We start from the raw sequence: 20538 nt of genomic DNA, 5'->3' as shown, positions 1-20538 counted from the left end.
GAACACGAACTCGGTGCTCTGAGCTATTTGTGTGTGAGTGTGTTTTGCTCCTGCGAGACCCTCGTCGATCGCTACCACAAATCGAGCTTGCCCGTATGCGCGTTCACTGCACTGTGTGAGCTCTACCTTTTCTTTTTCCTTTACTCTGCCATGCGCCTTGACACACAGCCTTTTTTTTTTCCTTTGTTTCCTGCTGGTAACAAACCTCGTCTACCTGCGCCCTAACTGCTCTGTCGGCTAAACGCCTTTTTTTGTTCCTCTTTTATCGGGTACAGCCAGCGTGTGGTATGCGCTACACTTCTCCAGTTGCCGGCCCGGACGCTCTGCTTTAGCACCCGATGTGTTCCCTGCGTGTCGAAGAAGCGCCTCCCGAAAGAGAAGTAAAATGTCAGCGCCCAATATGCGTCTCTCTCTCTTTCTCTTTGGCCACGTCTTCCTTCGCGTTGCTGCCTCTCTCTTTTTTTTTGGCTCCCCTTGCCGCCGTGCCCTGCTGTTGGCTGTTTCCAATTTGCGTGGCGGCTGTCCTCTTGGAAACCGCGCAAGAAAAGCAGCAACGAAAACGACAACGACGGGAAAAAGGCCGTAGAAGTGGCAAGCCACACGGGTACACAGCCGCACAACTGCGAGTGAGAGGTTTACGCGAATAAGTACTCTCACGCGCAATTGTGGTTTCGCGTCTGCCTTCGGTGAAACTCTTTCTTTCTTGTGTGTGTGCGCGCGTGTGCTCAGTCCTAGCACGACACACTTCTTCGGCGTAGAGGTGGAAAAAGAGGAAAAGGAAAACCTGTGTTGCGTTTCCTCGTTCTTCTGTGAGCAGGTAAGCTGGCAGGGAGGCGGCGGGCAGCGGCAGAGCAGAGAGTGAGAGGAAGGCGTCGAAGCAGATGCAGAAACAAACAAGGAGATGATGCCGAGTGTGTTAGGGAGGGAGGGAGGGGAGCGGAGCGCAGGAAAAAAAGGATGAAAACAAAGGAAATAAAACCAAGGTGAAACCCAAGACGTAAAGACAAGCAGAATATATATAGATATATATAGATAGAGAGATGGTGTTATTCGAAATCCTATCAGCGGTAGTGGCCCCGAGAAACAGAGAAGGAAGCGAAGCAAGTCCTGTTGTCGTTGGTCAACAAGAAGGGGAGGCGTGAGCCTGCGACAGACAAAGACAGAAAGAGACGCAGGCCCACACAGACGTGCAGACCGACGGAGGAGAGCGAAGGAAGAGGGGGTGGGGCGCGAAAAATAAAAAAAGAGCAGAACAAGAAGACGAGTTAGCCAACAAACAAAAGAAAGTCGGGGGAGGGGGAAGGTGCAGGAAAGAAATATAACAGGAGGTAAAACAAAACCTGGGGGAGGGGGAGGGAGGGTGGAAGATATATATATATATATGACTACAACAGCTGTAAACAAAAAGATGGCTGAGAGATAAGACAGGAACTAGAGAGCAGACACCAATAAAGAAGACAGGCTGAAAAGAAAAACGAAAGAGCTACAGGAGAGAGGAAGCAAGAAGGTTGTCGATGAAGCACAGACTCAGACACACACAGAGGCATAGAGAGGGAGACACACACACACAAAAACCACGCACGCCTTCAGCGAGGTACGTTCTCCCCAACTGAAAGAGCCACAAGCCGTCAAAAAGCACGAGTAAAATCAGAAAACAGCGTAAAGACAGAGAAGCTCACGTATCGTGTTGAGAGAACACTGAACAGGACGAAGAGAGAAGACCCGAAAAAAAAAAGAAAAGGAGGGAGGGAAAGAACACACGTAGGGGAGGGGGGAAATCCAAGTAGCGAGAGAGAAGCGAGAAAGAAAATAAACTTTTTTTTTGAAGAACAACACAAAAGAAAGGAGAGGAGAGAAGTGAGTTTGTTTCTGTTTGTTGTTGAGCGTGAGGGAGAGGAAAGCAAATCACACACACACACACAGGCACAAACACAAGAGCGAAAGAAAAAGACAGAAGCCACAACGGGAAAGGTGTAGAGATAGAAAAGGGGGAAAACAAAGAAAACTCCCGGAGAGACGGCGCTGCACGATGGACGGACAGGACAGGAGCGACACGGAAGGGGCAGAGGAGCGAGAGGAGAGATCGACCACAAAGAACAAGAAAAGAAAGAAAACAAGGGGGAGAAGAAACCGTAAAAAAAAGGAAATGAGACACCACAAAACGCTTTACCGTAAAGGAAACGAAAGGAATCCAATACACGGGCAGATTGCACACACACAGCAACAAACAGTAAAAAGGGCAACAGGAGCAGCAGGGACGAAGCGGGAGTGGGGGGCGGGACTGAACAGAAATACGAAGAAAAAAAGAAGCAGCAAGCTCAGATGCTCTCGGAAGACGCTGAGCTACGCGAAAGCCCACTCAGAAGTGCACCAGAGACTCGAAAGCGAGGCGAAGAGTGGCGAAGAGTGAGCAGGGGGATGAAGCGGGGGAAAACAGACGCAGTGCTGATGAGATGGATGCGTCTACCACTCCTCGTGTGCGACCCCGCGCCGCGGCAACGTGCAGGTGTACGTGTGTGTGTACGTGTGTGTGTGTGTGTCAGTGAGCCGGGGCAGCCGTTTGCGTCAAGTTGCTCCTTCCTTCTTTGAGGGGGGAGAAAGGGAAGGAGAAGACGCAGAGTTCTTCTTTTTTTTGTGGTTGTTCTTCTTCGCAATTGCTTCTGCTGCAACGGGTTCGCGTGTGTTTCGTGCTTGCCTTGCGTGTTCCTTTGCTCGCTTGTTCTGTTTTCTTTATTTTTGTTGTTGTTTTTCCTGTTTATGAACCACTTCGTCACGTGCGCGCATGTGGGATGTGCGCGCAATGTTGGCAGCGGCGGCAGCGGTGATGTCGCCAAAATCCACGGATGTGGGAAAGGGCAGGCGTCACGTGCGAGAGAAGTACCGCGATTACCGAAAGAAAAAGAAGAGAGATAGACGGGAGAGAGGAATACAGAGTGACGGAGATGAGTGCGAATCAATCAAGATTGTAGAGCAACGACACGATACGTAGAGCCGTAGAGGGCGGAGCTGCGCGGCGCTCCACCGGCATTGATATCGCTCAGTTCATGCTGTCACCGGGTTAAGGTGAGAGAAGAAGAGAAGAGCGGCGGTGGGAAGAGCGCGAAACAGTCCGTTGCGCATGCGAACCCTGTAGGGAAGGGAGAGGATAAACAGTAAAACTGACTGACGCGCACGAAAAGAAAAAGCGCGCGACCGCGAAGCCTTTGATACTCTTGCGGTTGGTGTTGCGTGTCAATATTGTGCGGTTGCTGCTGAGGTCGGAATGCTCGAGGCACGCTGTCTTCCATTCGAAAGGGAAGGAGCCCTTCAGTCTGCTTGGCCGGGGAATAGGTTCCAAAGGTCCTTTGCCTTTCCGCTGTATCCCCAGGTGTTGCTCCGCATGATGTGCGCTTCATTGGTGCCGCCGCGGGCGCAAAAGACGGAGACTGACACCGAAAAGAGACAGGTAAGAGAAGGGCCTGAGGAGGGCCATCAGCGAGCGAGGCAGCGACGCAACGAGAGCGCAATAACCGGAACAACAAGGAGGGAAAACAAGAAAAAGCGGCCAAGCACGGGCGCACTCCGAGGCAAAACAAGACTTGAGACGGAGAAGTCACCGATAGACAGAAAGAGGTGGGCGTCTGCGTCGCTGGGGAAGCTGTACATCATCGCCGCTGGTTCACCGTGCACATCACACGCACATCAAAGACACAGCGAAGCACGCCGACGCGCAAGCACGCACACGTGCGCCTACGCATGTTTGTTCGCACATTGGAAACGCGAGTGTTGCCGGCCCAGCGAATGAAAAGGGATGAAAGACTGCAGAGCCACGGCAGCTCTATGTGCTTCCTTGTAGGCCGGCATCGTGGCCTAGAAGTGCATGCGCCCTTCGTGTTGAAGGACCTCATCCTCCTCCGCCTCCATCCGGGCGACAACGATGGACTCAATCAGCTTGTCAAAGGCCGCCTTGAAGTTGTCGCTGTGGTAGTCGAGCGACGTCTCCAGCACCTTGATTTTCTCTAGGCCCTTCGGCATGGAAGGCAATCCCTCGCCTGCTACGTTGTTCGGGGGCGTCGAGTGATGGGCAAAGACGAGACAGTGCTTGTCAGGGACCCGGACGGCAAAGTTGCCAAGCGCGTCCAGCTCCGACTGGTTCACGGCGAACGTCTTGTGCCACAGCGACAGCTCCTTCTCGCCGTTCCTCAGCGCCGGGTCGAAGACAAAGATGATGCCATCGGCCCCGTTTGCAACGGCCGGCCAGCCCGCCTGGTGCTTGCTGTTGCCGCTGAGGTCCCAAATTTGCACCAATACCCGCTTCGTCTTGGCGTCGCCACCGGAGAAGACAACTCGGCGATCGGTGAGGTTCCTGGAGTCGAGCTCGATCTCCGTCTCCACAATGCGGAGCGGGTTCGTCTCGTAGTACTTGCTCGTTGCCGTCTCGCGCGTGCCGCTCAGAAAGTTCGTGATGGTCGTCTTGCCGCTCTTGACCGGGCCAACGACGATGATCTTGATCTTCTCCTCTGCCATGGTGAGTGTGGGGGGATGTGCTGTAGCGGCGGAGCAAAGGGGAGCCAACAAATGGTAGAAAGGCACGCCGAGGGAAGCACACGTCTGATGTGGAAGAAGTGCTCTGCCTCCAGTGGTCAATGCCCTTGTGCGTGTGCTGCTGCAGAGGCGGACGCGTGATCGCCTGCGGTACAGATTGTATCGCGGATTCGCTGTTGATGGGGGGAAGGAGAAGGCAGAGGACAAGAAAAGCCCAAGACGAAGGGTGGATTAGGTGAGGACGAGTCACGTCTCGGTGGTGGTGCTACATAAGCCCGTTGGCATCGACTGTCTCGCTATCGCCGCTGCGTCGCGCGCATCTCCGTGATGCATCAAGTGCGTGTGGATGTGGCTGAGCAAGAGAAAGAAAGAGGCAGAGAGTCCTCGTGCTCGAAGACACCACACACGCATGTGGAGCAAAGGCGAGTAGAGGCACCCGCGTCTGCCGTCGCGAGTGCGCGAGAAGCGCCGCCTTGAGGAGGAGGCAAGTCGTGACGCGGAAGAAGGAAAAAGAGACATGGAGACGGGGCGTTGCGAAAGGAAACGCTGTACAAGAAAAGACGCGGAGAGCAGAACAGCTGCACTCCAGTGGCTTCTAAAAGGGCACCCATAAAACATGAGGGGCACCGAGCATGTATAATGTACATCTCCACCCCCCACCCCTCGCACCGCCTCTCACGCGAGACGAGTAGCACAGCACAACACATGAAAAAAGTTGGCAAACAAGCACCTCTCAGGATTGTGTGCGTGTGTGTGTGTGTGTGTGTGGCACAGCAGGCGGTCGAGGGGAGTCACCGACTCACCGTCGACTGTCTCCGATCCCCCTTTGGCTTCTTGCTCTTACCAGATCAGCGACTACTACTGCTGTCGTCCTCCTCTCTAGCTGGAGGCTTAAGCTTGACAGGGTCGCCTTGCGTCCAGTCGTAAGTCACAGGGTGCATGAGCGGGTTCTCGCGGCTCAGCAACTCACTGCTCCACGCGCATGTACGGTGCGGGTCCACTTGCTTCAGCATCTGCTTGAACTCCGCTGGCTCTGTCGGCCCTACGAGAGCCGAGGGTGACCCCGCTGTCTTGCCGCTGTATTGAGCCCATCGCGCGTCCCAGTGCCGAAGAAGGTCGCTGTGGGCCGTGGACCAGTGGTGAGCCCCCTCCGTCTCCGTGGCCAACGCCGTCATCGTCGTCTTTGCTACGGCTGTCTTCAAAGTCTTTGACGCGGCCTGGCCGTCCTCCACGACGGGCGGTGGCGAGATGTCGACCGCCGCGGCTGCTGTGCTTGTCGCCCAGTCATACAGCCCGCGACGAAGCAAGAGGTGCCGGCGAAGGTAAGGCACAACCTCCTCCACTGATACCCGGGCCACCGAAGAGACCTCAGCCGCTGCCTTCCTATCCTCCGCTCTGGGAAGGTCTTGAGTCGGATGTACTGATGGGGTCCCGGCCCGAAGAACAACGCTCGAGTCCAGAGAAAAGCGGTCACTGCGACCTGCCGCCGCCGCCGCCGCTGCGGTGAACTCGTCGTCCACAACTGCAGGGACCTCGCGCGTCGCACCGGCGTCCCCGTCAAGGACAGCGTCATCAGCGGAGGCGGCCGAGGCAACAAGAGGTCCGTCCACTATGGTGGAGCGCAGACGAGGCCACCGGTAGATGGCACTCCTCAAGGACGGCCCCCAGCACTGCGCCTCTGCACGTGGCACACCGAGGAAGGCGAGGGAGGTGAGCTGCTGTGCCGTCGCCGTCGACGCGCCAGACATCACTGCGGCGGCACTGGTGGACGACAGCGCAGACATGCCGCTCGAGTGCGGATGGCCGTACGCGAAGCCGCGCACGCTGTCCTCCACCACCTGCATCGACTCCAAGGCATCGTCGCAGATAGCGGTGTAGAAAAGAGAGGCAAAGGATGTCCCGACTGCCATGGAAGGGTCGATCGACATCGAGGCGGTCGTGGGGCCAGGCAGCATCCGGGAGGGCAGGAGGACCTCGTAGAAGAGATACGCGGGGTTCTCCGCTACGTTTGTGCCGTCATTCACAGCGGTCTGGATCAACTGGCCCATGATGGTGGCCGAGTAGCCAGGGTACATGGCCAGCAGAATGCGAGCCACCTGCACGACAGGAATACACCCACGCAGGGGCGTCGACGACTGTGGGCCTGGTTTTGGTGGCGGAGGCGCTGCCGCAGCCGGGTTTGCAGGGTGCAGCTGAGGGTCCTTGCTCCTTGCAACGTGGATTTGGCTCTCCTGCCTCCGCGCCTCCGCCCATCGCTCCTGCTCCTCTTCTTGCTTCGCGAGTATGGCCGCCTCCACCGCACGGCACAACTCCACAAAGACAAACCGCTCGGCTCGAAGCAGGTCGAAGAGAACGTCGCAGAGGGCACCGCGAGACGTGAGACCGTAGGCGTATGTAAGGGGGCCGACCACCAGCTGCAGAGAAGCCGTGTCAAGTGCGTAGGTCAGCTGCAGCCCCTCCGCCGGCAGCTGCTCCATGTCGTCGGCGAGGCGCACACTGTGCAAGACATGTCGCAGGTCCCACAGGGATGTGGGAACCATCCCGAGGTCTTGGGGCTGCGGGAAGTCGCCAGCGTCCGTCGCAGAAGCACTGGGAGATGCCGTGTTGCGCACGACTCCATTACGCGAGCCCCGTCGAGCCCGTGCGTCCTCGACCGTTGTCAGCTGCGTCGCGGGCGGCAAAAGATACGTGTAGTAGTCGGGCCTGTTCAGCCACACCACGAGCACAAACAGCCCAACGTACTCTTGCAAAGACATAAACATGGTCGTCGCCGTCGTGGCGCTTGCCTTGCGTGAGCCACGGTTGTCCCAGGCCCTGCCCTCCGCCATTCGCAGGGGCGCCTGGCGCTCCTCCTGTTGCTGCTTTGAGTACCACAGCAACTCCTGGCGTTGAGAGAGCAACTCATGCACAAGGACCTCGGCCACGACAGGGTGCAGATGCAGGAGCGGGACAGAGCTGCGGCTACGTAGTTGCAGCGGAACGTCGGGGCGAAGGCCGTACGGCGGTGCCCATTGTGGCACTGATGCCGGCGACAGCCACCCCTGTGCACCAGAGGAGGAGAAGAGAAAGCCGCTGCTGTCGCCACAGCTTCCCTGCAAGTTCGCATCACCACTCAGGTGCAGATTCTGCAGCAGAGACGCCTTGATGCTGGCGTTCTGCGGGTCAGACACTGTGAGCAGCTTCTGCAGTTGGCTGCGCAGCCCTTCGCACGGGGCGAGGTGCAGTGACTCTTGCGCGTGGCTCTCCGTGTCCAGCATCTCTTGCGCCTCTTCGCCCCTCGTATCCTTGTCGCCCAGTGCTGGCGCCGTCTCCCCGAGACCAGTAACGGCCGTGGCGGCCGCAGGCGCGAGCGGCTCAGCCGTCTCGAACGCGTAGCGCATCCTCGTTTCACCACCCTTGCCCGGAGCCGAGAGGCGCGATGCCGCCGCCCCTGCCTGCCACAACGCGATATTGTCCTCCTTCGATGCCCTTCGCTTGTCCTCGCTCCCTTCCTCCCCGACGCTCAGCTGGCGGCCAAACTGCACATGCAGCATCGTCAGTGCGATCCCTCGCGCCACCTGCAGGTCTCGCTGAAGACGCTCCGCTCGTTGCAGCGCCCTTATGTAGTCACGCTGGAACAACTGCACGTCCGCGGCAAGTGCGATGTTGTGCTCATGTAATATGCTAAGGCGCGCTGAGAGCTCCACAGACTGGCGAGCATAGCGAGAATTGAGTTTCAGCAGCGATTGGACTTTGTTCTGCAGACGGTCATACTGTGCGCGCAGGTCACGCAGCTGGTCCTCGGTGCGCTCCAGCAGTAGCTCCTTCTCAGCCCTGGAGATGAGGCGCTGCACGTAAGCCGCGTCTCGCCGCTCTGGTGGGCGAATCGATGCATGGCTACATTCCAGCCCCGAGATATCTCTCGGGGTAACTGCAGCGAGCCTTGCGGAAGTCGATCCTTCACGGGTGCCGCGACCGTGATCGTCGCCGCCGTCACCGAGGCCCGCACCGGCCACGCCGCGACTGTCTTGAAGGATGTGGGTCACGGCCGCCACCGCTGTGACGGCGGTACTTTGCTTGCCTGAGATGAGGTCCTGGTGAAGACGGTGGTCTAGCAGCGTCTGTGTGAGCTCTATTTGATGGCACAGGAGGTCCTCCAGGTGGTGCTGGTGGCGCTTCTGCATTCCCATTTGCGACTTGAAGTGGTCGCGCTGCACGGCGGCCTCCTCAACCAAAGCAGCCATGCGGGCCTCCGTCATGCGCACCTTTTCGTACGCCGCAGCGACGGCGTTCCGCTCCTCCGGTGTGATCACCACTAGTCCGTCACCGCCTCCATCTCCATCCGCTGCCTTGCTGGTTGAAGAGCCGCTGCCCTGCTGCCACATCCACCACTCCATCCGCAGCTGGCCTTGCTCCTCTCGAAGCTCATCAACGTGATCGAAAAGGAACCGAAGGAGCTTTACCAGAAACGGCCGGTAGACGCCTGCGTTGGAGGAGAAGAGGGCCAAGGCGGCACGCGCCAACTCCAATTTTGTTGTGGCAGTACGGGAGTGCGCGACGTACGCGGCCGCCGCCTCCTCCGACGGCCACCCGACGCTTGTGCACTTGGTGACAGGCGCGAACTGCGGCGGGACGGAGGAAGTCGAGGAGGCGCAGTTCGGCGCGGCCGGTGGTGGCATCGCCCACATAGAGGACGCCGCTCCGCTACCCTCGTCAAGTTTGTCCTTGTCTGGCAGCGACTCCCATGGCGCAAGCACCTGCTTGAGCTGCTTGAGTAACACCTCCGACATTATGCAGAAGAAACAGAAAGTGCGTTTGGGCCGCTGCCCGTGTGTATGCTTCTTGTGTCTCTGTGTGTGTGTGTGTGTCAGCTTCAGTGCAGGAGGCGTCGCAGCGATGTTTGTGCGAGTCTCCGCTGCGTTCCGTGCAGGTGAAAATGCCACACAACGTGGTTAGGGAGGGCGGAGAGGGGGAGTTGCGTGGGTTGAGCCGAATGGTTCAAAAGAGGGCGAGAGGGACACGGAGCGAAGAGTGCAATGCGATTGGCGGAATGATTATAAGAGGCATCATACAGACACATGCCAAAAGACGTGCGTGGCGATCCTTTTCGTGCCAGACAATCGCTGCCTGTTCCGCTTCACCTCGCGAGACGGGGCGCGTGCAGCCCAACTTGCCAGCGTCGCCTTCGCACACGCCTATTCAGTGGCGGCTCCACGTTTTTTGTTTTTCTGCTTCGTCTGTGTGCCTCCCTTGGCGAAGCATGAGGGACTCTGCGCAGCACGCATGTGTCACCCGTGCCGGTGATGGATTCTAGGCACCAAGTGATGCGGGGAGCAGAGAGAGAGAGGCAAGCGCGACTGCGCAGAAACTGGCAAAGATATGCCCATGCAAAACAGTATCGACGCACAGGGCTACACGAACCTTGCCCATCGGCCCCCGCCTATCCTCCCTCATGGCACCCGACACGGGACCCGCAACCGTGGAGAACAGCACAGTGCGACGGGCCTGGGCACGTTCACTGGCGCTGCGGTGGCCCGTCGTGTGCGCCTCGCATTTCAGCGTGTCGGTGGCCACTCTGACTTGGTGCACACCGACGGAGCGGTCGAGACCGCATAAACAGCGACGCCAGCTGCACGGATGGCGGACCCGGTCACCCGTCTCCGACGCCACGCCGGCATCCCCCGAAACCGCGCCACACAATGCGGCGCGCTGACACAAGAGGTTCTTCGCGGCAGCCGTCCCACACCACAACAGCACAGCTGCTGAGCTCGCAAGACGACAGGGGAGACCCTGTTCGCCCAGTCCCGCACAGGCACCACCTGCCCGCACTTCGGATTCCTCCAACGGTGGGGGACTCGTCGTGGCAGCATGGGGTGCACGTGGCGTGCTGCCCGCTGCTGCGTTGACATGGTCGTACCCCCACCCCGCCAGAGCCTCCCAAAGCCGCCTGTGTTTGCTATGAAGGCGTCCGACTCGACGTGGTGCCTGGTGCGCTACGCGAGATTCGCGGATCGCCCGACGCATGAAGCACGCCTCGCTTCACACTGTGCGCGTGCAGGCAAGCCATCCAGGCACGCCACCCTGTGGCACCGACGGGAATGCAAGATGATGACAACGAGCCCTCCAGACCCCCAATGCGGAGCGTCTCCATGTTATGGAATGCCGCTGCTTGAAGCGCCTGAGAGGGCGAAGCATGGCGCACAGGCAGATGATCTGTGGCTGTGTGCACGTATACGTTGGCGGAGTTGTTCGTGGGTGGAATACGGACACGTGGACGACAAGCGGAAGAAATCCGATGTCGTGTACCTCGTGTTGAGTGGTGCCCGTTTTGTGCTCGTGTGAGTGGGGTGAAGGCAGCTATGCGTGAAGGCATGGGAATGGTTGTTATTTCATGTGTTTGTGCCCGGGCATATGTATGCGTGTGTGTCAGCGCAAGGTGGATGCGTCGAATAGAAATAGAGAGGCGGTGGATGCGTCCAACAATACGGGAGAACAAGCTCGTGGCAGATGAAGAATCGCTTCATCGCGCATCATCGGGATGACGTAACCGTGGTGACAGCTCTGTTTGATGTGTGCAGGTTAGCAATGAAGGGGTGCGTGAGTCTCAGGAACGGGAGACGAGGAGGCGCTCGCTGCACCACCACCACCATCGCCGGTGCCGGCAGCTTGTTCCCAGACACTCGTAACGCCGGCCTGTATGTAGCGCCATGAACCCGACCACCGCCACACAGAGGCAGCAGCACGCGTCACACTGCATGATTCCGTGATGGTCGAGAACTTCATTTTTGCTTTTCTTGAAAGAAACGAAGGAGGCCCAGTAGAAGCACACGCACGCATGCGCACAACTCTACACTATCAGGCAGGCACACAGCAGCCACGAGAAGCTCTACGCGCCGTACGAGTGTGGCAGGGACTTCGCACACACGCGCGCCCACAGAATAAGGTAAAGCCCACGAAAGGGCGGCACTGAAGCAGCAATACTTCATTTCTCTTGAACCGACGCCCATAGTTCTTGCAGGCAAGCCGCCGACTCGCTTGGTGCTGCGGCGACAACTTCAAGAAAAAGCGCATCTAACGCCGACAGCACCTCCCCCTTTCGATCGGCTCCAGTGGCGCCAGCAGCCGGAGTCCCACCTCCCTCCAAATTTGAGGAGGTGGCAGCGACTCTCGCCGAGCTCTCTGTAAGCAACACCCCTTCCAAGCACTCCAGCAAGCCCTGTTCCGACAACTGCAGTGCGCCAGCGAGGGCAGACGGGCCGACAGCGCCTTGCGAGTTCTCCGACGGTGCCGAGGCAGGCGTGGTAAAGAGGCCGTACTGCAGCACCAGTAACTTCGCAAAGAAGAGCGGGATTGGCGGTCGAAGCCGCTCCATCACCGCAGCCCGGAGCGCTGCCGCGGCCGATGCGCCGTCCCCACTGCCGGAACCGCCCAGCCCGCCACAGGTTTCGTAAAACAACTCCACTTGGCGCACGCAGCCGCGCAGGAGGGAGGTTATACGTCCTACCGTCCCGGCAGACTGGACCATTTGCACGAACTGAAGCAGCGGGGGCACCATCACCTGCAGCGTTTGCGCGTACGCAGGTGCGGTGGCGAGTGGCGTACCGCGCAGTGTTGCCGGTGGCGGCGTTGTGGCAAGCCGAATCAACAGCCGCGCCAGCATCGTGTTCGTAACATGCTGGCAGGCTTCCATCCAGCCCGACGTGCGCGCGTCGACCAGGAAGAAGAAGCGATCCGTGAACTGGCGGCACTGCGACTGGAGCTGCACAAGAGCCGTGCGGCTGTCCCCACCCCCGCTGCCGCCCAGCGGCATCGCCGGATTCGCTTGCGCTCTCCCTTCACTCGCTGCCGTCGCCGCAGCAGCAGACGACAGTGCCAGCTCGTTACGCAGCACGTTGTCGACAGCCTGCGTCAGCGTTGGGAGCAGCACCGACGCAGCCGAGTCCGCAAACGGCTTCGTTGACCGCTCGCTCATGTTGTGGAATGTATCGATGAGCTGCTGTAGCTCCATGCGCTTCGTGCCCAGCTGCTCCAGCACCAGCGCGTAGGGGTCCTGGTGAGCGTGCCGGTGAGCCCCGCTGGTGGCATTGGAGGCGGCCGCGGCACCCCCCGCCCCAGCGCCGCCGCCAGCCGTCTGTGAAGCAGACGGGTGAGGAACCATCGCGAGGACAGCTGCGCAGTCGTACGCAAGAGTGGTGCAGCCGTTGGCGATAGAGAGGTGCATCACCTGCGTCAGCGTCGGCGCAGCCGTCACCGCTGGAAGCGGCGGAAGCGGGTATCTCTTAATCGCCTCAGTCAGCTTGGCCCGAACCTGGCGCAGAGTGGAAAAGACGCAGTCTAGCAACACATCCAGGGTGTGCGGATCCTGGCGGAACATCTGCACCTCCTGCGTGACCAAACGCGTGTAGACCGCCATGTCCAGCGTGTTGGCCTGAGGGGGAATAGACGGCCGGCGACCGCCCTGCATGCGCACCGGCGCAACAGTGGCGGTTTGCCCGGCCGCTGCCGCAGAGGGCGGAACGGCAGCTGAGAGGCGTAAGAAGACACCGCCAATGACCTCGCGATGACGGTCCAGCACATGCGTCCTGAAGGCGCCCCGTGCCTCGTCGGTTACCTGTGCCAGCCACGTGTGCCGCATGTCCTGCGTGTCTGTACGTGGTGGAGTCGCAGTGCCTATGTGCGCCGAAGGTGACTTGTCAGGTGTCTTGAAGGGAGTACCCTCTCCTCCATTGCCTGCAACGCCGCGCCGCACTGCAGCGTCCACGGTGTCGATCAAGTCGAGGTAGTCGCCCATGCCGCATTGCGTGACGTGGATCGAGAGCAGAGCCGCGGCTGTGCCAGCCGCACCCGTCACCGCGGACCCTACGGAATCAGTGGCAGCGCCACCTGGCGCGCCGGTACTCAGCGGGCCCTCTGCCACACTCGCTACGTCAGTGCGACTGAGGAAGCTGGCAACCAAATGGTGGTAACGCGGGTAAGCACTCGCCAGGGCAAGTCGAATGGCGTGCCGCTTCTGCAAGCTATTCAGCCGCTCCCGCAGCTTTTCGGTGATCGTGGACCAGTACTCCACAAGGAGCTGCACCGGTGAGTCAATGGAGAACAGGTAAAGCTCTTGAGTCTGCGTGTCACGTCGCTGAAGCAGCACGCGCCACAGCAAAATGACGCATCGGGTGTGCTGCACGGCGATAAAGAGAGTCTTCTGGATGTGTTGCAGCACGGCATGTGCCGTCACCGTCTGCTCCGACATCGCACCACTGTGTCCGCTGAGCGAAGAGCGGGAAAGACGATCGTACTCGCTGGAGATGTGCTCCTCGATGGCCTGTGCATCAAGCTCCCGCATGATGGTGCGCAGCACCTCACGACGCCGCTCTGTCATGAAGCTCTGCACGGTGCGAGAGAGCATGCGCAATACATGCGCGCACTGCAACCCTGTGCTCACCTGAAGTGCGAGGCGAGACGTCGAAGCAGTCGCGGGCGTCACAGCAGCAGCGCTGCCGGTGCCGCCGTTGCCGCTCGGTGGCGCTGTTAGCTCCGTCATGGCAAGCAGCTCGTGCGCCTTGCTCCGTATCGTCGTTGCGTGCCGCTCCACCGCCGGCAGCTGCGCCTCGACCACCTGTAGGGACCGAATCGCGCCATCCTGAAGAACCTCCTCCAGCTCCTTCAGCGTGTACGAGGAGCGCACGATATCAACGGAGGAAGTGGTAGCGAGCTGTTCCTGTAGTCTTGCTGTCAGAGAGAGGAAGCGCAGCGTTGACTGGAGCAGCTGTATCACCTCCTGCGTTGCCTCCAACTCTTTTACACGGCTTTGGAGCTGCATGTAAGGCTCCTCGATCATAATGCGAAGCCGCCCAGATGCCTTCTGCAACGAATCCGTGCTCTGACGCACCGCCGTCACCTCGCGCTGTGTCTTATAGGTGCATCTCGCTTGATCGATGAGACTGTCTGCATGTTCGGCGAGAGCGGACTGTATATCCCTCTTCACCTCAGCGATGCAGCTCTCCAGCCGTGCGTGTTCGGCACTGTGGTTGGCGGCACGAAGAGCATAACGCAGGTACGCTACCTCATCGAAGTCGGGGCCGATCAGTTGCTCATTCGAGAACATCGCTGCTTCCCCGTCGCTGCTGAATGGGCAAGGGTACGTATGCGTGCGGATCGATCTGTGGAGAGACTTCAGCGGACTGAGCACGAAGACACACGTGCAAGTACACGCATTATGGGATGTGTGTGTCCGTAGCCACCAAGGATGGGAAACACAAGATGAGAACGGGAGCAGCACACGTAAGATGTACAGAGATGCCGGGAGGATCGATGAGAGATGAAGACGGCGACAAAGAACGAGGGAGACACGGACAACACGAGGAAGATGGCGCGCTGTGCCGCGGCTGCGGCTGAGAGAGAGAGCATGTCATCTACCAGACGCGCACGCGCACAACCAAAACACATGCTTGCATCACAGAGAATACAAAGAAAAAAGCGTCCTGTTCTCGTGCAACAGCAGCAGCAGCGAGATATGCAAGCACAGGTCTTGTAGCTCCCATGGGCTCAAGCGTGCTCGCTACAGCGGCCACTGCCACGCCTACCCCCACCCCCACCTAAGCAGCCCCGGTGGCTTCGTTGGCTCGCTTGTAAGATGGCATGAAATCGTGCATGTCTCTCCTAGTGGCCGTGTCTCTGTCTAAATGCGCGGGCGAGTTTGTGCAGCTGGGCAAAGAGATCAACGCCAGTGAAACACCGAGGAAAGCCCGCAGCGCCTACTGCCATATGCCGGCCTTTCCTTCTCGGTTTATTTCTTTCATGCATAGGGTCCGGCGAAGCAGCGTGCACGGGGAAGGGAGGGAAGGTGACAGCGACAGAGAGAGGCAGATGCGGGCGGACTCTGGAGGGCACCAACAGCATGGCGCTGCATGCTAGTAGTCGTGTGTGTGTGTGTATGTGTGTGTGACAGAGAGACCACGAAGCCAAGTTCCTAGACACCGGCAAGCAAACTTGCGCGCGTGTCAACGCTATTCTTCTTTGTTCTCTCTCTGCGTCGTAGCCCCGGCCGGAGTGTCCATGATCTCCGGATGCTCCTTAAGCAAGGCCAGCGCCTTCGCCATCTCCGCCGCTGCCTCCTCCGGCATCTCACCGGCCTGCATCGTCGCCATCGTCTGCGCCCACGGCACGAGCTGCCTAAGGATGGCGCGCAGGACTTCGTGTGCGGCCGGATCCGGCGCCGTCGGTGCTGCACCTGCCTGCGAAGACACGGCCAGTATAACGGTGGTCACATAGAGCAGGTGCATGGTGCCAATAAAGCACTGCACTTGTTTGGCGCCCCTCTCTCCATGCGCCTTGCTAGAGTGCATGAGCCGCAACCCGAGCGCGAGGTAGGCGCGTGTTATGGGCGAGATAGCAAGCGCCGTGGCTTGGGCCAGGATGGCGCGTATCGCCTCCTCCTGCGCAGGTGCTCTCTGCAGTGCGTTCTTTTCCGCCTTCTCCGAGATGCGCGTGGAGAGAAACCGTGTACAGCTGAGCAGCACGCGCAGCACCACCCGCTCCACAAGCTTCAGCTCTTCTGTGGAGAACGCGTGAAAACGATTCAGTAGCGCAGGCGAATTCGTGACAGGCTCGATGTGCTCCAGGATGTCATCGATTATTGCCGTCACAGCTGGGGCACAGTCTGTCGCACAAAAAAAGGCAATAGCCTCTACAGCCTGTGAAAGCTCACGCGCCAGCACTAGCGGAGATACGATGCCCAAGACATCCTTCGTTGCCGCAATCCGCGCAGAGAGGAGGCGGAGGGCAGGGAGGTGTCTGTAAGACGTGAAATGAAGCATTTTCAGGCAGTGGCAGAGGCTGCGGCGTCGCACCTGCGGCAGGTCGCGCGCATAATTTTCGCGCTCCGCCACGATCGCCGCCAGCTCACCGTTCGCAGATATCGCGACAGAGGAGGCACTCGCACCAGTTGCCTTATCTTTGAGAGCTGCAGGTAGCTGCTCCGCTGCGTCAGCGAGGAGCGGCTCGCTGAAGATCAGCGCGCACCGCACCAACTCATTCAGGAGTGGGCGCGGAGCCCAGCACAGCCACGTTATGCTTTTCTGCAACTCTCGGTGCAAGCTGAGCCCTTCGTAAATTTGATCGATCAGGAGCTGGCGCCACTCCTCTTCCTTCCTGCGTCGCAGAGTCCTCTCAGTGGGTGTCTCCATATCGGGATTCTGCGGCGGCTGACCGTCGGCGTCGCGTCTCAGCATCGGCCGCGCTGCATCCGAGGCGGCGGCGCCTCGACCGGCGTGCTCCAGGTACGTTGCCTTGTAAAGTTGCACCTGCTCTGTGGCCTCTCGCAGGGCGCGGCAAAGGCGCGGTGTCGCAGCTTCCAGAAATCGGCGCGAAATCTGTTCAAACGCCATGTTTGGCACTGCCGACACAGCGCTGATCAAATCCTTTCCACTCAAGTCGTTCACCGAGCCTGTGATCACGCCTGCAAGCCTCTCGCTGAGCTCCTTGGTAAGCAAGTTGTGTTTGAAGTAAAGATCGAGCAGCAGGCGCGCCTCTCCCTCAGTGAAGTCAGTCGCCACCTCCATCACACGGGGTAGCACGATTGACAGTATCTCCGCCGTCTGAGGATGACGCATCTCTTCCAATGCGAGGAAAAGCTGATAGAAGCTGAACGCGTCGAGGAGGAAGGTGTGCCGTGTGGCGTGGTTAAGCAAGTTGAAGGTTGCCGGGGACTGCGTTGCACTGAAGTACCCGCACACCCGCAACGCACCCAACGTGTAAGTAAAATGTGGATCATCCGCCGCGGCCTTGAGCGGTAAGGTCTGCAGAAGGTTCAGCGCTTTCTGCTTGAAAATAGGGTCGAAGGTGCGCTGATGGTCTGCGCGGAGTGCCGTCAACTCACGCAGACGCGCGTCCGCTACTCTCGACAAATCCGTCCGCTCCGCTTGTGTTGAAGCTAGGATAGCGTTTGTGAACGACTGTTTGTGCATGCGCGCGCGCATGCGAGCCGTCACCCTCTTAGTGTGCGCCACGTACGGTGTGTAAGAGGGCATGTGTCCGTTCGACGATTCCTTTACCCATCAACGCGTCACACAGAGCCTACTTGTGCGCACATGTTTAAGCGCGGGAGGTGAGGTGGCGCGCGTGTATGCGTGCGCGTCCATCGGCGTACACCCATCGGTTTCGCGCCACCCGCACATCAAAAAAAAAGGGCGTGGAAGGCCATGGCAGAGACGGGCAGGGGGAGAGAGAAATACGTCGAGAGAGAGAGCGAGGCATGTTCGTGTGTATGTTTGTGCGTGTGTGGAAGGGGTGGGGTGGCTGTTGTCGAGTTCACCTCGATGGTGGGATCGGGGTACTCTTGTGAAATGAGGCTGTGGATTTCATGGCAACACACACGCGTTTGCGCTCACCACATACGCCTGGCAGCGCAGTCGTCTTTTCCGCCACGCACACCCGTAAGCGCAAGTACGCAGATGCGTTCTCTGCAAGTTTTTGCGGTGGTGCGCTCGCACACCCGCGCACATGCACAGGTAGAGAGAGAAAGAGGGGCAGAGCGACTCGAGTACCATGGCCTGTGGGCATGAAAGCAGGACGAGGCGGCGGATGAAAGCAGGAAGCTTGAAGAGGTGCTAAGGCGCGAGGTGCGTCGGCGTTCTCTTGCGGTGCATTTCCTTTTTCAGCCCTTTCTTCTTGGCTTCGTCCATAAAATAACAGAGAAGGCTGTTGAAGAGAGATCAAACTGCTGCCGCCACTGAACGTGGTGGACGCATGAGCTTGGTGAGTGATGCGCAAAAAGGGAAGACAAGAAGAGAAGCGCACAGACGCGCCGGGCACTAACACCGTGGTTGCCTTCGCTTTCCAGTACGTCTCTAGGATACTCACACATACGCGCGTGCATACCGGCTTGTCGTTTTCTCGGTCTTTGTCATGCAGTTGACCAGCTCAGCACGTTCGAGTCTGCGCACCGCAGTGCCACAGCGCTCACCCTCCCCCCTCGTCGCCGAGCGAATGGGGTGCGCCCTCCTCGATGTTGCTTTCCTTTTCATGGTTCTCAGGCAGGTAAGCAGAAACGGCAGAGAAAGGGCACCACAGACGCACGCTTCAGGGGGGCGAAAGGGGCAAGGCTGTGTGGAAGAAAGGCGGGCGCGAGTGATGAATGTGGAGACGTCGCACTGCAATCCCCTCACATGCAATGGCGGAGCCCAGCCCGGCTGCTCTTTCCGCTTGTGTGGATGGATGAGTTGGTTCACTATGGCATCAATTTGCAGCCCACGTTGCGAGGGTAGAGGCGCGGCTTCTGGCCTGGATCATCGACGCCCTCCGTCGTCTTCTGGCCTATGTCCGCAGGCGGTGCCACCTCCAGCTTCGCGGTGAAGCTCTCAGTGTAGCCAAAGGATGTGATGGCTGGTTGGTTCACTAAGTCACCACCGTCGTCGGTTCGCGGACGCTCGATAATGGCGTGGTTCATGCCATACGTGATGCACGCCTCCATGATCTCCTCGCACTCCTCCTCAGTCGCCCCGGCTAGCCGGATCATGCGCTGATCTGTTGGCGTGTAGTTGACGTACATGTGCGGTTCACCGAAGGAAAGCTCCTGTATTGTGAACGTGCAAAAGGGGTTCAGCAGCTGCAGCTCTGGCAGATTGTTGCGCCACCAGTTGCGCACGCCGAAGCAGTTCGGATCCTTGGGGTTCAGCCACACTGTGAGGGAGCCCACGCAGGGCGTGAAGCGCGCCCGCCAAGACATCCTATCTATCGCAGGACGAAAAAGTTGAGAGAAGAGACAAGTAAGGCGGAGCCGAGAAGTTGCGTGATGGAAAACTGCTGAAGTGCGGGTTACTGCTGACTGGCCGAAGGAAAAGGAAAGAAGAAAAGAGGGAAAGGCTGAGCGCACACCAGCACTTCTAGTCGTGCGGTGCGCGCTTACGCGTGCGAAAGCGTTCACCTTCTGGGCGGCCCACACTACACAGCGAGCGAGAGAGAGCTACGTTGTCTCGCTTGGCTATCCCTATCACTACTACGATGGAGGAGGAAGAAAGAGTTACGGCTAAGTGTCGCCGAAAGCAAGAGGAAGGCAACACCTTCCTATAAAATATGTGCGAGGGACGCTCAATGACTTTTTTATCTCCTGCTCCGGCCCGCGGTATGTTGATGCGTCGGTGATAATGGGGGAGGTGGAAGGGGGAGGGTGAAGATAAGACGAGGGAAAAGGAGGGCAGAGAGAATGCCGTGATGGCCCGTTGCAGTAAAAAAAAACGTCAAACACGAAGGTAAAAGATAGGGAGAGGTTGGGGAGGTGCGCTTGACAGCCCGCGATTCGTCAATGGGGTCCTATTAGTTTACTAAACCGCCGTGCACATTTTCCGTCCAGTCACTTTCAAGCTGTGGGGGGGGGGTGCAACAGCCCCCCCTCCCACTCCCTCCCCTCCGTCTCCCTGCTGAAGTGCCGCTTTCTGCCTTTTCGCTCCTCCATCTCCTCTCTCCAAACCCGTACATACCTCACCTGGTGGTGTCCCGGTGGTTGCAGCAGTGGCATCGTCGAACCAGAGAGGGGCGCGAGGGAGGAGCATGCGCACACGCACATATGCGCATGACGCATAGAAAGGGAAGCGCGAGAATAGAACAATCATTGCTGCTCTTTTCTTCTCTCGAGCCGTTGTTTGTCTGTCTGTTCGGATTACATCGCAGCTCTGACCTCGCGCACGGATGCGCTTGTTCGTTTGAGAGAGCACAGCACGCAGCGCTCAGGAACACGACGCCACACGGAGAATAGAGCGAGAGGGGCCGCGACCCTTTGGAGCAAGCAACGAGCAGCGTGACCTCTAGCACTCGGAAACTCTAGCCGCGCCCCTCCACGAGCTCGTTCTCGGTGAGCATGCATGCACGCGCGCATACATATGCAGAGGCAAGCTAATGAAGCCTCCACCCAGCATGACGCCAAGGTAAGAGAAGATACGAGGAAACAGAGAGGAAAGTGCACATCAAAAAAAAAAAACAGTGAGGTGACCTTTGGGCATCGGACGATGGTGAAGTGGTGCTTGCGCGAGTGCGTGTGTGTGCATG

The 20538-nt window shown here is 58.8% G+C and overlaps 5 protein-coding genes across 5 annotated transcripts; all 5 read right to left on the bottom strand.

Moving 5' to 3' along the window:
• Positions 1–3849: 3849 nt before the first annotated feature.
• LINJ_32_3410 (conserved hypothetical protein) lies at positions 3850–4506 on the bottom strand (the record flags this gene model as incomplete). Its single annotated transcript, XM_001467978.1, has 1 exon — positions 3850–4506. The coding sequence occupies one exon, from the start codon at positions 4504–4506 to the stop codon at positions 3850–3852; it is 657 nt and encodes a 218-aa protein (XP_001468015.1).
• An 866-nt stretch (positions 4507–5372) lies between these two features.
• Positions 5373–9293, bottom strand: LINJ_32_3400 (conserved hypothetical protein; the record flags this gene model as incomplete). The annotated part of the gene is made up of 1 exon (XM_001467977.1): positions 5373–9293. The coding sequence occupies one exon, from the start codon at positions 9291–9293 to the stop codon at positions 5373–5375; it is 3921 nt and encodes a 1306-aa protein (XP_001468014.1).
• A 2192-nt stretch (positions 9294–11485) lies between these two features.
• On the bottom strand, positions 11486–14602 carry LINJ_32_3390 (conserved hypothetical protein; the record flags this gene model as incomplete). The annotated part of the gene is made up of 1 exon (XM_001467976.1): positions 11486–14602. The coding sequence occupies one exon, from the start codon at positions 14600–14602 to the stop codon at positions 11486–11488; it is 3117 nt and encodes a 1038-aa protein (XP_001468013.1).
• Positions 14603–15503: 901 nt separating this feature from the next.
• LINJ_32_3380 (conserved hypothetical protein) lies at positions 15504–17525 on the bottom strand (the record flags this gene model as incomplete). The annotated part of the gene is made up of 1 exon (XM_001467975.1): positions 15504–17525. The coding sequence occupies one exon, from the start codon at positions 17523–17525 to the stop codon at positions 15504–15506; it is 2022 nt and encodes a 673-aa protein (XP_001468012.1).
• A 1199-nt stretch (positions 17526–18724) lies between these two features.
• LINJ_32_3370 (putative NADH dehydrogenase subunit NI8M) lies at positions 18725–19222 on the bottom strand (the record flags this gene model as incomplete). The annotated part of the gene is made up of 1 exon (XM_001467974.1): positions 18725–19222. One exon carries the CDS (start codon positions 19220–19222, stop codon positions 18725–18727), a length of 498 nt encoding a protein of 165 aa, XP_001468011.1.
• Positions 19223–20538: the final 1316 nt, after the last annotated feature.

This window comes from Leishmania infantum, chromosome 32, assembly GCF_000002875.2.
Source record: "Leishmania infantum JPCM5 genome chromosome 32".
In the NCBI taxonomy this organism is placed as follows: domain Eukaryota; phylum Euglenozoa; class Kinetoplastea; order Trypanosomatida; family Trypanosomatidae; genus Leishmania; species Leishmania infantum.
Note: the sequence above shows the minus strand (reverse complement) of the source record. Positions and strands in the feature narration are given on the sequence as shown.